Source organism: Labrus bergylta, chromosome 15, assembly GCF_963930695.1.
Source record: "Labrus bergylta chromosome 15, fLabBer1.1, whole genome shotgun sequence".
NCBI lineage: Eukaryota > Metazoa > Chordata > Actinopteri > Labriformes > Labridae > Labrus > Labrus bergylta.
In genome coordinates this window covers 10,807,818-10,823,782 of record NC_089209.1, presented here as the reverse complement: position 1 = coordinate 10,823,782, position 15,965 = coordinate 10,807,818, and the positions used below count along the sequence as shown (strand labels likewise).

The 15,965-nt window shown below is 40.3% G+C and overlaps 3 protein-coding genes across 4 annotated transcripts in view; 2 read left to right on the top strand and 1 right to left on the bottom strand.

Moving 5' to 3' along the window:
• LOC109989653 (protein eva-1 homolog A) overlaps positions 1-3,316 on the top strand; it is a 91,801-nt gene extending 88,485 nt beyond the window's left edge. For both annotated transcript variants that reach the window (XM_029278810.2, XM_020641536.3), the window contains 2 exons: positions 462-689; positions 1,452-3,316. In XM_029278810.2, coding sequence (XP_029134643.2) covers positions 462-689; positions 1,452-1,831 — 608 coding nt within the window. In that variant the 3' untranslated portion in view covers positions 1,832-3,316. The remainder of the gene's footprint in view (positions 1-461; positions 690-1,451) is intronic.
• A 135-nt stretch (positions 3,317-3,451) lies between these two features.
• On the top strand, positions 3,452-7,886 carry efhc1 (EF-hand domain (C-terminal) containing 1). Its single transcript, XM_020641469.2, has 10 exons — positions 3,452-4,230; positions 4,758-4,979; positions 5,078-5,365; positions 5,457-5,606; positions 5,809-6,001; positions 6,443-6,669; positions 6,785-6,925; positions 7,038-7,251; positions 7,422-7,574; positions 7,700-7,886. Exons 1-10 carry the CDS (start codon positions 4,165-4,167, stop codon positions 7,723-7,725), a joined length of 1,680 nt encoding a protein of 559 aa, XP_020497125.2. The 5' UTR covers positions 3,452-4,164; the 3' UTR covers positions 7,726-7,886.
• A 416-nt stretch (positions 7,887-8,302) lies between these two features.
• Positions 8,303-15,887, bottom strand: tram2 (translocation associated membrane protein 2). The gene is made up of 11 exons (XM_020641470.3): positions 15,686-15,887; positions 13,669-13,732; positions 13,289-13,398; positions 12,377-12,493; positions 12,213-12,271; positions 10,922-11,006; positions 10,672-10,742; positions 10,385-10,489; positions 10,049-10,192; positions 9,378-9,535; positions 8,303-9,230 (listed from the first exon to the last, which is right to left on the bottom strand). Exons 1-11 carry the CDS (start codon positions 15,803-15,805, stop codon positions 9,154-9,156), a joined length of 1,110 nt encoding a protein of 369 aa, XP_020497126.1. The 5' UTR covers positions 15,806-15,887; the 3' UTR covers positions 8,303-9,153.
• Between the last annotated feature and the right edge of the window lie 78 nt (positions 15,888-15,965).

Genomic DNA, 15,965 nt, shown 5'->3' with positions numbered 1-15,965 from the left:
CTGTGATGAACATCCAGAGACAGAGGAGGAAACAGTTGTTCCCGTCTATTAATAGTTTTCTGACATTTCTGGAGGGAGCTGTTTTGGATTGTTGCCAAAGTGCAAAGTCTTCCCATGTGCTTCTCTGTTTCTTAACGACCTGAGTCAGAATGAATCCTACACAAGCGGATGTTGTGTTATCTTCTGAATCACACAAGTCCCTGATGGATGATGTATCCTTTCTGCAGAAGCACAATGTCCTGAAATGAAACCACACAGAGCTGACTCAATGGTCTGAATGCTGTAGTCACAATACCTCGGAGACAATACGCACTAACTTTACTGTAACTGACCGAAACAGTGCCGTCACCATCTGACTGTAAATGTGACTCCAAAAAAAAACAAAAAACTGCTTCCTTATGTTAAACACATTCTGCTTAGTGATTTTAACTGAGCTGCTTTTACTCTGTTGTCTCATGCAGATAGGAAGAAGGTCAGGGAGACTAACCCGGACGAGGAGAAGTTTCCACGACCTGCAGAAGGAGTTGGACGAGGAGGAGGAGGAGGAGGAGGAGGAGGAGGAGGAGGAGGTGGAGTAGAAGGGGAAAGTCCACGACGCCCCCCAGACATGAACCCCATCATCAACTCCACCTCGAGCACCAACATGGCCCTCATCAGCAACGCACTGGCAGCCTACACTTACATATCAGGTAAGGTTATATTCCTTAAACTTAGCGAGAACAGGATCTACTTTTTCTGTTATCGTTCTCAACCGATAATGGGGCTTTTAGTGCACGCTTTCATGTGTGGCACATGTGTGTGGCATACTATCTTTCTGGGTAATATCCCCCATTTCCTTTTTTCCTGGGACTGAAAGGAGGGTAAATGTAGGCCAGAGGAATGCAGATGTAAGATAACAGCTACATACACACACACACTGTCAGTCACCTGCTTCAGCCAGCTGCTGTGGTACTTTGAATACTTCCTGCTTTAAAGCCGCAAATTCACTTCAATAAACAGCAACAGAGACGTACAGTTACGTTTTTGAACTGGTTGTGTTGGTTGAGCGACATGAAGGCGAAATTAACATCAAAAGGTTGAATCTGTGTTTGTTTGTATACTTCTTGCAGTTTGTAGAACTGTTGAATAAAAGCAATATCACACTCCAGGTTGAGATGTAGTAGCAATTAGCCGTGTTGATATTCAGTATAACAGCACTCCCTCTCTTTTGATATTGCTTAAATATTACACCATCAAAAGTATTTAATTACAACCCTCAAGTCACCATAACAAGATTTACTCGTATAAGAAAAATCTGAGACATAGTGGAAGATGCAGCCAGGGTTGGTTACGATAAGTCATACTTGTTTCAAAGGGAAATGAGAGATCAGTTTCAAAGATCCAATTAAATGTTTGACATGTTTTTGTAAGAAATTGACTAAACTAACTCTCTCCCCCCCCCCCCATGACAGACCACCCAGAGAGGGCCGCACTCTTCTTCGTCTGTGGCGTGTGTCTGGGCCTCTTCCTAACGCTCTTCGCCCTGGTGGTCCAGATCTCCTGTCGCACCGACTGCCAGCCCCGCCAGCGGCCTCCCGCCAAAAAGCGAGCCCGTCCCGCCGACTCGTCCTCGGATTCCAGCGACTCGGACTCGGACTGGGACACCACTTCGGACCTGTCCGCTCGACGGCACCGGCGGTTTGAACGCACGCTGAACATGAACGTGTTCACGTCGGCGGAGGAGCTGGAGAGGGCGCAGAGGCTGGAGGAAAGGGAGAGGATCATACGAGAGATCTGGATGAACGGGCAGCCAGATATTCCAGGGACACGGAGCCTCAACAGGTATTACTAAAGACTGCAAAGGGACTTGAACAAACTTTGGGATGCACTTGGCCCTTATGAAGCTTTACAAGCCAGCAGGCAGAAGTAACTGTGGACTCACGTTGTTGAGAGCAGTTTTTTTGCAGACTTGAAGAAACCCGGATTGCATATTCCTCGGGGTATCATAAGCTGCAAGGGAATAAGCTCCCTCTCTGCATGGTAAGCTCGCCTCTTAGCTGCCCTCTTTCTGCCGGAAGCAAGGGGTGAAAGGCTATGCAGCCTTGCCCATGACCTCAGCACGCCGTTTTTGAAGTGGGGATTTATGGGTAAGCTATGTTAGACACACACAGGCATGCAGAGACTACATGGTGTCTGAAGGACCAAGGCCAGATGAGTCTGTTTGAACTGCAGGAGCCCGAGACACTAGAGAGTTTTCTGTTCAGGAACCTCCAGTATTCAAGTGTGGACTTTAAAGAGAGAGAGAGAGAGAGAGCAGAAAACATTGTACTGGGCAGTGGGACAATCTAAGACAATCTTCAAGAAAAACCATGCTGCCTTTTGAACATTAATGAAACCAAAAGATATTTTTGAGAAATCATCTCAACCCTTATGAAATCTATTTTATAATATTTAATAGTTTATTGATGTTGTGTATTTTGTTTTTGTTCTCAAGTATGGTTTGTTTTATGAGATATTTTTATACTTATTGCGAAGGTTGTCTGGCACCTCAGGGATGCAATCCTAGTGTTTCTGTGTTTGGGTGATGTATTTGCTTCCTGAAAAAGGGGGATCGGCCCATTTAAACAGTGATGTCAGCATTTAAAGAAAAAGAGTTCGATCTATCTTATCTATAAAGAGCCTCAAAGAGGTTTTTAGTGATTCAAGCTTATTTTTGATACAGTATGTTTAATTCACAGTGCAGTGCCTTTTCTAGCAGTTAAAATGCTTTTGTCAATAGTGCAGCTGGTGTATAGTGTGGTCAAAGGAGTTATCAATTGGTTATCCCAAATGTAGCTCATCAAATGTGTATGCAAAAATTAGAAATATTTTCAGAATATAGCTATTTTGTGCCATTTAATTTTCTAGATTGAATCTACTTTTTTTTCACTCCCTCTTATGCAAATGTAAGGTCTCTTGTCTGTCGTGCTTTACTTTTAAAGATACAAGTGCTAAAGCAGATGCTCATTACAGTACTCTGGAGAAGGAACCAGAACTGAGAACAGTGGAAATGCAAAAACTTAAATCATGTTGCCAGTTTTATAAATAAGCTATCGTCAATCCAGTTGCGTATGTGCTGCCCTGGATTCAAGTGTAAAATAGTAAATAGATTTGAGAAGAAGGCTTGGTATTTTCCTGACTGAGAGTTTAATTGAGAGCACACAGGACATATTAGGGTCATCCACATAGAGTTTTTATAAAAGTCAGTTTTAAATGGGATTAAGTAGTGCCAATAGCTGGTAAATTGAGACCAAAATATGACTCCTGTGCTTGGAATAAACTGTGTTCAAAAATAAAACTGTTCTCTGTTTTGTTTTATTTTGCGCATTTTTATCTTTTTGAAACAGCCTTGATTCCTTTCCTCCTATTCTCTCTGTGTGGCCAAGTCCACTGCATGTAGGATGCAGCTGGAGGAGGCAATGGAGAGGCACACATGCATGTCTTATACTAAACTATAGCCTAGTTATGATCTATAGTGATGATTGAGAAAAAAGAAACAGATCTCTTTTCAAAGTGATATAGATCTTATACAAAAAGATAAATAAAGATTATGCTGTAAAAGGCATCTTGTGTGGGGCTTTTTATGAAGACTTATGGGCTGTGAGATTAGTGAGATGTATTGGTGTTGGTCGCCCTCTGGTGGTGAACATAGTGATCTTGCTTTTGCAGGCTATAAATTCAGCGTTGGTAAATAAAATATCGTTGATTTATAATACAGTCAATTACAACAATAGCAATTAACTGTCTTAATATCAAGTGAAATTAATTTCCTGTTTGAGAAGTAGGATAGAGACTTCTCATCAGAGAATGACACTGAAAAGTGGCTAAATATGGAAGATAATTCAGCCTTAGTTATTTTTTTTATGTTGTCAATATGTTGTTTTTTTTTAATTTGGATAATGATTTGTTTTACTGTTAGTAGTGTTTTTTTTTTACTTAATTCCTTATCATAGAATTAAATTACAAATATTTGTTAGTTCTTGTAATTGTTGCCGTCGTCCCGTTTCCATGGAAACCACAAACTTTTAACTCGGTATCGGCTGCAGGTCCCTAGTTTTAAACGACCATCAAAACCCGAGTTTTATCCTCAAATTACGGCTATTCTTTTGTTTGACATTTTGTTCAGACAAGACGTCAAAGAGGACAATGTCGTGGAACTGGAATAGCCACGGGTTACCATTTTTACCAGGATACAGTTTCCCTGATGTAACAGTAAGGAATGAAGTTAAAACTATATAGATATATATATTTAAGATGAGTAATGTTAGACTTAAATAAGGGCCAGTATAAGATAATATTAGTTAAGAAAATTACTTTTCATCGTCTGTCACTATTTATGTTTATTTAAATTATACTTTGTCGGATATGTAGCTTCCTGCATTCCTCAAGTGCTAATGTAACTGAGCGGTGTTTTGTTAATCAGGCCTGAAATAGGATGCTGCTAGTTTAAATTGCCATCTGCAGAGGGATAATGGCTTGAATTAAAGTCTATCATAAACATAGGATTTGTTAAATACAATTCTCTGTTGAAAACATTTCCAGTTTTATAATAGGCTACTGTAGCTACATCTCATTCATCACTTTTTTGTATCACAGTATTTGTGCAGACACAATCATTTGCTTTTGAATATAATACACTTACAATTTTTTAGGTTAATACACAAGTAGTACTTTCTAAACTCAATTTTGAATCTTAAACCAGAGTTAATTGACTTCTCCTAAATGATGTTTCTGTACAGAAGTCAGCCTTCCATCGTCCTCAGACTCTGGACTTTAAGAATGGCTACGCTCTGCCTCGCCGTCCGGCTGAGGGCATTGGACAAGATCCCCTCCTGTCAGAGCAGCTGATCCAGCAGGAGATCAGTGAGCTGTCCTTTCAAAACCCAGATGCTACATATGGCTCCTTTAAACAGAGCCTAGCTGAAGAGTTCATCCCAGCTCATGTTGCCCTTGACAAGAAGGTAAGCTACTGTAACACTAATGAGGCCAGAATTCAAATACTTTAGCTCCTGTCCAACTAATAAGTTTGTCTTTTCTTCACCACAATTATGTCTTGTAGGTTCTCTCCTTTCAAGCTTATTTTGAGGAAAGTGTACTTTACTCCCCTGACGAGGAGTACCGCATACGCCCCGTTGACATTTACTACTACCTTGAGGATGACAGCATGTGCATCATTGAGCCAGTGGTGGAGAATTCTGGGATACAACAGGGGAAAAGGCTCAAACGCCAGCAACTGCCCAAGAATGAACGTGGAGATCGTTACCTCTGGAAAGACCTCAACCTTGGCATGGAACTGGAGGTGTATGGGGTGAAGTACCACATCACACAGTGTGACCCTTTTACAAAGGTACAACACTCATCTGTGTTTATGCTCCTGCTTTGTTGTTAGCTGTGTATCTGGAACTAATGAGTGGATATATCTCTCTCGTCGTTTATAGGAATTCATGGAGAGTGAGGGCATTGTACTCAACGGCCCTGTGCCGATGCCTGTGGACCCTTACGGCAAACGTCGCAAAAACCTCCAGCCCTCTTTCACAACACCCTCTGAATTTGACAGCATGTATCGTTTTCTCAACATGGATCGTAAGGTAGGGGAGAGTTCTTTCATACCAAACTCACTTGGAGAATCAGGACTGCAATAATATTTTCTATTGAAGTCATTTAGAATAAAAAAAAGATCTGCTTGTGTTAACACCGCCACAATGTTATTTTGGCTCTTTAAAATACCAGAGGGCATTATGTGGCCAACACTATGGTTACCTTATTGAAGTCAACTTTTTCTTGGTTCAGGTGCTGCGTTTCTTTGCCCTGTGGGACGAGTCTGACTCTCTGTACGGGGAGACCAGGCCTGTTACAATCCACTACTTCCTGGTAGACGACACAGTGGAGATCAGAGCGGTCCATGAACCCAACAGTGGCCGAGATCCCTTCCCCATAGTGATGCGCAGACAGAAGCTGCCCAAGAAAATCAAACCAGAGTCAGGTGATACTCCATATACTCTGTTTTAACTTCATGCAGAATTTGATAAGGTCTAATACAGTGCTTTGGACAGGTACCTCTTTATATCCAGTCATATACAGTGAAAATAAAAGATTTAAGCTTTAAATGTAACAACATATTCTGTTATTGAGTATTGCATTTTATTTTTCACACTATAAAATGATCACTTCATAATGATTAAATTGTAGTTTTTTATAGTTATGTATTGCAAGTATTGATTTTGCAGTATTATAAATCAACATATTAAAAAAAGGTGCAGTGACAAATAAGAAATATAAAGAAAGGAGATAACAAGTATTTGAAAATTCACAAAGAGGCAACATCTTAGGAAAGCAACCAGCCCAAAATATTTAATTAGAGATTAACAAAAAAAGAAAGTAAAAATACATCACAGGAAATAAAACTTTGTTTTCATGTTTCCAGAGGGCTTTCCGCGCTGTGTGCTGGAAGTCTCAACAGAAGAAGTGGATGAATACTACTCCCCCGAAGACTTCCAGGTGGGCCAGACGATGAAACTGCTGGGTCGTCGCTTCCAGTTGTATGACTGCGACGGCTTTACTAAAGAGTACTACCAGAAGAACCACCCTGATCTGGAGATGAAGACCATAAAGATACCAAAGAAGACAGACAGACTTCAGGAGAAGAAGAAGGTGATCCACTGGAATGTTTTTGTCAGATTTGTTTTAGTTTGGTTTCCTATAACCTGAGGGTATTCGACTTTAAATTGTTATACTTGATCATATTTTTTTTTACCTGCGTTAACAGGAGATTCCTGCCTACAACGGTTTTGGTTCACTTGAAGATTCTCTCCAGAATTGTTTGTCTTTAAATCCTGAGCCTCCCAAAAAGAACATGCTGCAGATGCTAGAGAACGGCAACAAAGTGCTGCGCTTCAGTGCCAGGCTGGTAAGACAGCGAGATCTGTTTGTGTTTTTTTTCTTTCACTGAACTTTCTGAGTGACGCGCAACAACAATAAAGATAATTTCTCTTTTTGGTCTCGTGTCTGTGATATTCCAGGACTCCCAGGACTCTGAAGATGAGGGCCGACGTTTCGTTTTGTCCTACTTCTTGGCAGATGACATGATCAGTATTTTTGAAAAGCCCACACGCAACTCTGGCATCATCGGGGGAAAGTTCCTGGAAAAAACGCGCATCCCCAAGCCCGGGTCTACAGCGGAGAATCCTGAGTTCTACTCACCTGCAGACTTCGCTATCGGAGCCACAGTGGAGGGTAATCTCTCTGCCCAAACAACCTTTATTGATAAATCTACACTTGTGTTCCTTGTATCTTTTACATGCATGAAGCTTTGTCTGGAATCTTTCTTATAGAGGATCATTACATAATTAAACTAACAAGCTCGGCTCATGGCATCTTCCTCCTCTACTTTCTTTGTTTTTCAGTTTTCAGCCATCGCTTTGTGCTAACGGATGCTGACTACTTTGTGCTGAAGTATCTTGAGTCCATCTCGAGCCAAATTCCTGTTCAAACGCTGGACTCTCTGCGCCAGAAGCTGTGTGTGGGGACGACTAATAACCAGACAGCTGACCATAATGGTGAAAATCATACCAGCCATTAAGCAAACAATACCCCTCTGGATACAATCAAATCATGTATTGTTTTTTCAAGGTTTTAGATTCATCAAAAAATGATGCTCATCCTTTTTCTCATTCTTTACCAGGTGATGATGTAGCAGAGATGTCGTAACCCTGATGACAGAGAAGGCCGGAGTGATGTTTACCCCCTAATAAATCAGACCACAAGACTATGAATTAAACCTTTTTGTGTGTCTTAATAAGTATATACTGTTATAAAACACTGAACCTTCTGTGAAAAAGGTGATTTTTTTTGTTGTTGTGTGTAAAATCTAACAGCTTCTGGAGTTGATGAAATACACCAATTGTTTGGTTGAGTTACTGAAATACCATTCTCATGCCTGGCACACAAAGGTATTTTAAAGTAGGGATATAAGTTTTATAAAGATAACTATAGTAGCTTGCAATACTTGTCGAAACTATAAAGTTTGCTAGAAACATAAATAATATGTCCCAATGCATGTGTGCCAAAGATTCCAGTTCAAGGCGCAATGTTAAATAAGAAGTATCTCCTTATTGAATTTTACATCCTGTCTGCAAGGAAAAAAAAAAAAAAAAAAGTTCAAAGGAAAAACATTTAGCATTTTTTAAGTCAACCTGCACCATACCATTAGGACTGGTAAAACTTGTGCATGTGTCTGTCTCTATTTTCAATCTGACAATGCCTTGTTTCACTACTGCAAAAGATCACCAATTAAAAATTAATTTTAATATATGAATAAAATGAAAATATAAAAACATGTAGAAAACTCACAATGTAAGAGTTAAAAACATATTTCAGAAAAAATGAATTATTTAATAAAGTAAAGAACAAAAGAGAAGAAAAACACATGGAATGACATGCTGTAATGTCCATCATACATGCTCGATGATTATGTTAAGTGACCAGTGACAAATATAGGATTTTTTAAACAGATACATCATTATGAGGAGCCCAGGTCACCACTCTATGATTCCTGCCCTGACAGGGCAGAGTTTCTGTTAAGGTCGTGACACACTGAGCTCACATCTTATCATTACATCTTACAATGACATCATCAGTAACATGTTTCTGCTCCAATAGACAAAACTAGAAAACAAGCAAAGCTGGCTCAATGGCGAGAGCTGAAAAACAGCTGCAACATCAGGCAACACTACGACCGATACAGTACTTCTGAATGAGGATCAACACATTCAACACTGACGCACAGCAACGTGCGCCGCACACGGTGTTCACTTTACATTTGAATCATTCTGCGTATAATGGTGCTCCTTAGGGTGGGATCGCAAAACTGTGTGGCTGTATGTAAAAAAAAAAAAAAAAAAAAAAAAAAAAAATACTGATATGATGAGAAGAGTAAATGTCTTTAGGGCTCGAGTGATTCCTGTGGATTTTTTCGTTTTTCCAGCATTCAAGCCAAAGTCTGTAGCGACTGAGTCCTGGTAACATCTCAGGACACACTCGACGAGAAGCTCGGTGGACAGCGTCCGCAAGCTTCCTCGTGCTGAGAAACCTCAGCCGGGGGCCGAGGCTTCTGTTCAGGCCAGTCACTGTGATATCTTAAGGGGATTTGAGCTTTTTGGTCCGAGGAGAGGCTCCATTCTCAGCTTTAAGAACTCCGTTTTCATGATGACCAACTACAGGGAGAGAGGGAGGTGAAAAGTCAAGATAAAAGTAACTGCAATATTAAATTAAAAAAAAACAAAAAAAAAACGACATCTTCTGTCACTATCAGAAGATCAAATCAGTGTGTATTAAAATATAGACGGATATGGATAACTCACGTGAGTCTCTCTTCAGCGGCCGGAGGGCTTGTTTTGTGGCAGTCTTCTTGCGAAGAGCCTGCTCGTGTCTGAACTCCCTCCAGCGTCTCAGCTGGAAGCGGATAAACTTCCAGAGGAGCCAGGATTGAGTCAAACATACCAGCAGTAGAACGGTCATCCTGAAGGGGCCCCAAGGCAAGACGATTAGTGTGAATGTGTGATTTGGAAAAACAGACTTGACATTATGTGCTGAATTTAACCTTTCTAGCACCTGGTGTGTTTGAAAAGAAGTCTGAAGGATATTCTTTGAATTTCTCATGGTTTGACAGCAGTTTTCTCATTTGCAACCTTTGCTGCTATGTTTAAGAAAATCTGCTAACATTTCATATTGTGACTGAACATGGAGTAGGTTTTTGGAAGGTTATATTTCTGATTCTGACATTTGAACCTCAATATAAGGCTTGTGTAGTGTTGCTTTGTTTGTTGTGTCTGAAGAGTGGTTTTCTGTCAATCAGTGTAAAACATCCTCTACAACATTCACAAAATCTCTGTAGTAAAACAATAAAACATTCAAAGTCAGCTCTTTCCCAATAAACTAGGCGACACGTGCATTCATTACAGTAGCTGTAAAATATAACAGCAGCTCCACAGAATGAATCTTTGTCCTCATATGTGCACACAGAGTTCAGCACCTTATCAGTACACTGTTGAAGTTGCCCGTCTCCCAGTCCAGCCCCTGGTTCTCAGCTCGAGCCAAACCAAACCCAACGGCCAGGAACATCAGGGTCAGAGTGGCCATCCGTGTAAACACGAAGCTGACCGCCCACAGGTCAAACCTGGCACACAACCACACACAAAGGTTTAAAAAAAACAACAAAAAAAAAAGGATGTGAAACAGCAGATCAGAGAGGAGGAGAGAAGAGCCAAGTGTGCTTTTAAGTTAAGTTCATAGCAATGGAAATGTCCTGATTTTTTCCTTTTAAGAAGACAAAAACAACCCAACCATGAAGTCCAGTGACAACACTTACATTTTCTGATGGTTCTCATCAGTGAAGTAAAAGAGTCTGGCAATGTGGAAGCCCAATTCTGACACATACTGAAGAAAGAGGAGCACCAGACCCACACGACTCATACTGCACGAGAAAGAAGATTTAAAAAGACAATAATCCATGTTTACACAGTATTTAGAAATCAAAAACCACATGGAAGAATCTTAGCAGTCAAACAGAGCAATTCCCCTTTAGCATTGTTTCTGTTGCTTGCATTTCCCTTATCAACACTTTCCATTTGCAGGCTTCTGCTGCTGGATGCTTACTTTAACAGATAGGCTGCAGAGATGTGCAGCAGATAGAGGCAGATGTACTGCAGCTGCCGGGAAATCTCCTCCTGAAAAATCAAACAGACTATTAGTGAAGGTGCAACACTTTTAAATACTGGTTTCTTTAGTTCAGAATCACCACAGTGTAATGCAGAAAACACACACACACACACACACACACAATCACACAGGCAGCTTATCTAGTCACACTCCAGAGCTCCTCTGGTTCCCAGGCCTCCTTACTGACCTTGCGTACTTTCTGGAAGTAGAGCTCTGGCAGGGAATGGAGCCAGTAAGCCAGCTGAGTGAGGTAGAAAAACTTCACCTGAAACCTGCAGCACGAACACACACAGAGACAGGGAGGAGGAGGAAGAAGAAGAAGAGGCAGGGCGGAGAGAAAAGTCAGAGAAATACATACAGTACATTCCCAGTTTTAATTGGTATCTATTCACTATATGACAGTGTTTTAAAATAAACACTGACGCAACATAGTTAAGAGCAGACACAGTTTGAGTTATTTTGATTCCCTAACTTGAAAGAGGAAATCACGTTTCCCTATTTGCATGAACGTTTCTGAGATCATGCATGCTTAATGTTTTGGCCCTGTGTGCAAGCTGCATGCAGCACGTTTTTTTAAGGAACACTGCAGAAACAAGGTCATGATGAGGAGCTAAGAAGTACAAATATAGAACAAGAGCTAGATAACCAATCAACCAAGGCAAGCAACTACGGCCCCCAAAATCCCTACGTTGATCTGTGCCAATCATTACCTCCAGTTTTTGATTCCTAAGAGGGCTCCTACATGATTCATAAAAGGACTCAATCTAGTTTCATTTATCCTCATTATATTTAAGTTTGTGTAAACAAGGTAAAGTCACAAAACGTTGGTTTTTAAAAAGGAAGTGATCATTTTAAGTCAAATGACAGTTAGCAGCGTTGTACATTATTACAGATAAATTAAGCACTTTAAAATGTGGCTTTTTTAAAAAAAAACAGCAGACATTAACATTGCTCCAGATCAACAGTAACAACTTAGCAAAGTGCAAGTGTCCTATATTGTACAGTTAGAGTTAAAGAAAATAACAAGAAGAGAGAATTGGGATTATCAATTCAGAATTAAGCAAATATGCAATAGCTACTCAAATGTGTCAGCTCCTTAGATCTGTATGATAGTAAACTGGAAACATGAGTTCCCACTGGAGTTTAGGAGAAAAAATTAACAGGATTTTTTGCGTCGACTTTCACTTGAGAAACTGTGAGGGAACTTTTCTTCATGAAAACAAAAAAAACATAAGAAGTAGTATAACTATGTACATTTAACCAAGTGTATCATTCACTGAGGAAAAAACAAGTCTAAGACAATGCTCTATACTTGTAGCTGTACATCCCTCCCTTCCAGAAAATGATTAAAAATATGTATTATTATTTTCATCAGAATCAGAAATACTTTATTAAACCCAGAGGGTAGTATCTCCGCCCCCCGCCCCCCCCCTGGACATTGCCCCTGTATATATGGTAGAGTAAAACATGAGTCATACCTGAGGTGAAGATGGGGATAGTTTTCCCAAAGGCTGCTGGGATGCAGGAGATATCCTTCCTGAGATCAAAGATAAAAACACACTTGAAAGAGTGTGGTATGCTTTTAAATGTGACCTTTCCTTCACCAGACAGAAGCCCCCCCAAGTACAATATGACCACTCACTGTAATGAGGATGTAAAAAGTCCACACACTTGACACCAGGTGAAACACACACAGCTGACCCGACTCATTGAACTTTGTGTTCTTGCTCTTGGAGAGGTGGAGGCGCCGGTTCACTTTCTACATTATGAAAACACAAAACAAAAAAGAAACACAGAGCATGCAGTGAATGCAGCTTGAAGCAGTCAGAATGGACGGCATGTTATCTCTGTCACTGTCATGCTTGAGGAAGTGTCACAGTAACACAAATAACTAGGGCAAGAAAAGACGACAGGCGCTATTTATAGCTGCAGCTGAAAACCCTCCTCTGAAGAACTATCCTTTTCAAGACGCGTCTGAAACTGCGCTGATGGAGCTGAAATAACATCATCATTCCTCCTCGCAGGCCTGTTTCGAAACAATAGCACACAGGCCCAGACTTTGAGTTGGTGTCACATTCCGATCTTACTTCCTGCTTCCTGGTCCATCAACTTTTACAGCCAAAAATCAGACTGGATTACTGTCGGATTTAGCCAGACAAAAAAAAAAAAAAAAAAACTTAGCATGCTGCAGTCATAAGTGAATACTTTATTCTAAGGGTCCATCATTCCTGACAGCTTACAGAAAAGAAATTAAGCACCTGATATATGGTATAAAGAGATCATCTTTATAGTAGTATAGTATATACTTAGTTATATTGCACAATTGCCGTTATGTATTTCAATTAAATACTACATAATCTATTTTATTTCAGGCTCATGAATTCAGCTGAAAATATGGAGATGAGAAACTGTCCTCAGGACAAACATACCATTTTATAAACATGGAGAATCAAGTTTCTGATCAAAAATGAATAATTCAAAGTTAATTAAAATGATGTTTGTATTAGAACAAAATAATGAATCCCTCATAACGTTGCAGTGACTGTATACTCACATCCAGAAGATACTCCTGCACCACTGCATGGAGGATGATGGCGATGAAGAAGTAGAAGAGGATGGTGGCACCATCCTTCCAACCGTAATGGTACAGCGTCACCTCTCCCTCTAAGCACACACAGGAGTGGTCAAACACACACACACACACACACAGCTTGTGTTTGCAATAACAGGCATGTTCAACAAGTGGAACCATTGTAAACTCATTTTGTCTATCACAGTTCTGTAACGCTCATACAATAAATGTAACATGCAGGGACAGCAGCACCAGAAGTGAAATGGTGAGGTGTGTGAACTTTTCAGAACGGGGGAAGATTCTGTAGTTCAGAGAGTGTGAATTCAAATGAACATATCAAAGAATCAAACTGCACTGCATACCTGGTGACAGTGTGGTGACGTTGTACTGAGGCTGAATGAAGAGTATGGCCGTCTTGGCTGTTGCCTGGAAATTAGACAACATGGTAATTAGCAACACATTCCAGTGCGTTTATTTGAAGTAGAACTCAAGCAAGAGGTCAGTGATCAGAGCGTCCCCTGTTTTTCTGGAGCTGCTGTAATGCACAAATTTCCCCCACGGGGGATCAATAAAGTTTTTCTTTATCTTTGTGGGTCTGTTGGATTGTGAGATCATCATTACAGCCTGCTGGGAGCAGAAAATCTAACTGGCAACAGAGCTAAAACATTATTTTATTTTAAGCATGCCAGAGATATGCAATAGACCAGTGTTTCCAAACTTTTGCAAAGCTTGTAATCCATAGAAAAATAATGGAGAAATATAAAGCTGTTTAACGTGTTTTTAAATCTCAAAAGACAGTCTAAAATATATGACACTGCAGCAAGAGAAGAGCGGAGGAAAAGCAGGAACTGCTCAAAATTAGGAGGAAGGAAACAAAAAAAAAGATTGACAAATCAACACAAATGATTTGAGCACCCATAGTTATCAAAGCTGTCGCCAGTTGACTGACGATAACAGGACAAAGGGTGTTAACTCTACAAAGGTTAAATGTTCAAAGATTAACATAAAGTGCCACATGCCTCTTTTTTTTTTTTTTATTAGGCTAACTGATGTGTGAGCTCTGATATGTAGCCTATATATATATATATATATATAAAAACCTCTGGGAACCATGATGGTGGGATTTTGATAGCATTAAGACCCATCTTTTATGACTTGGTACTTCATAAGGTGAGTGACACCACTTTAAAGGGACCCTGTTGGTCCCCTAGCCTCAGTTTGGGCACCACCACTCAGTTGTTTCCTGCACTGTAGTCAGCCAGCCACAGGTGACGACTGGTGTCAACGTCAAAAAAAAACAAAAAAAAACAAATTAAAGGCAAGCTGTAGCACTGTTGTTGCTTTTTTTCCGTACCAAGAAAATTGAAGGAAATCCCCTTCTTAGTTTTTCTCTCGGCCAGCTGTGTGAGAACTACTCAGGTTCCGGATTGAAAGTTCGCCATAATGCAAAGCGGGCGCATTAGTGAGCTGTGAATACTTATGAGACACCTAACTCATTGATCAGCTGAATGTCTGTGGGGACAACCCTCAGGTCAAGGTAGTCTTCAGTTCAACTGAAACACACACACACAGCAAGCCAGCAGAAGTGGCTCAGAGATTGAGACGTGGCAGTTAACTACAGCCCAGTAAGCTGCCAACAAAAAGTCAAACGGCTTCCTTCGTTACTTTTCAAAATAATACCTGAAAGGGTCCAACAAATACGGAAACCCATTCTCAGCAAATAGCGTGTGCTTTTAATTTGAATGTCGAAAATCTACCAACTTCCTGTGTCGATCAGGCTTTTTGTGGTAACTAACAAATCTCTGAATCAAAATGTTGCAGCGGACTGTTTGATGGAAACTGGAACAAGAGATGGTCAAAAGGGTTAAAAATGTGAGATTTAGCAAGCATATAAGATACACTGTGCTGTTTTTCTGAGTGGCCACTTATGACTATGCCAATATAAAAGTTGTTAGTAAAGAAACAATTTTCGCAACAACTTAAAAAGATAAAAAGTATCCCAAAAAAAAAACAAACCCAAACATGTCGAGTTGTTTTGTTACACTAAGCACCTTTCAGATGTAACTTTCCGGCGCTGTTTGAAATCATTTCGCTACATTTTCACAGCGAACAGTCACATTTATGGTTCACAAAACTTCTGAAAACTGCAGCCACCATATCCGCGAAACTTCAGTCACTTACAAGGCTACAAGTTTACAAGGCTTGGATGCAGTCAAACAAAGCAAACTTTTTTTTCCCCCCCCACGACAACAGCTTGTTTGATATAATTAAGAATCGACTAAGCACCGAGATACATCTTTGAACGTGCAGCGGGCTTGCCACCTTAAAACAGCTGAGCAGGACGAGAGGAAGAAAAAGATAATCCTGAGTTCATCTCACCTCAAACATCAATCCAATCAAAATGAAAATCACCAGACTGAAGACGATGTCGGCATGGTTCTGAATTAAGAATTCCTGGCTGAAGAAAGGGTAACTCTTGTTTCTTCGGCGAAATGCCATGTCAACTCAATGGTGTTTTCCCTGCTATTTTATAAATCTGAATTTTTCTGACTACGAAGTTCAGGAGTTAACTTTCTCACTGATCTGCGCATGCGCGACTTCTTAAAGGGCAAGTGCCATAAATACCTTCTTCCGAGGCCATTTACACAATTACGGTAAT

Excerpts from the sequence above, each read along its gene's own strand:
- efhc1 (XM_020641469.2), top strand. The coding sequence starts at position 4,165 with ATGTCGTGGAACTGGAATAGCCACGGGTTACCATTTTTACCAGGATAC. Across the intron at positions 6,670-6,784 it reads GACTTCAGGAGAAGAAGAAG|GAGATTCCTGCCTACAACGG; the intron begins GTGATCCACTGG and ends CTGCGTTAACAG. Across the intron at positions 7,575-7,699 it reads CCAGACAGCTGACCATAATG|GTGATGATGTAGCAGAGATG; the intron begins GTGAAAATCATA and ends ATTCTTTACCAG.
- tram2 (XM_020641470.3), bottom strand. The coding sequence starts at position 15,805 with ATGGCATTTCGCCGAAGAAACAAGAGTTACCCTTTCTTCAGCCAGGAA. Across the intron at positions 11,007-12,212 it reads TATCCCCATCTTCACCTCAG|GTTTCAGGTGAAGTTTTTCT; the intron begins GTATGACTCATG and ends TTCGTGCTGCAG. Across the intron at positions 9,231-9,377 it reads GCCGCTGAAGAGAGACTCAC|TTGGTCATCATGAAAACGGA; the intron begins GTGAGTTATCCA and ends CTCTCCCTGTAG.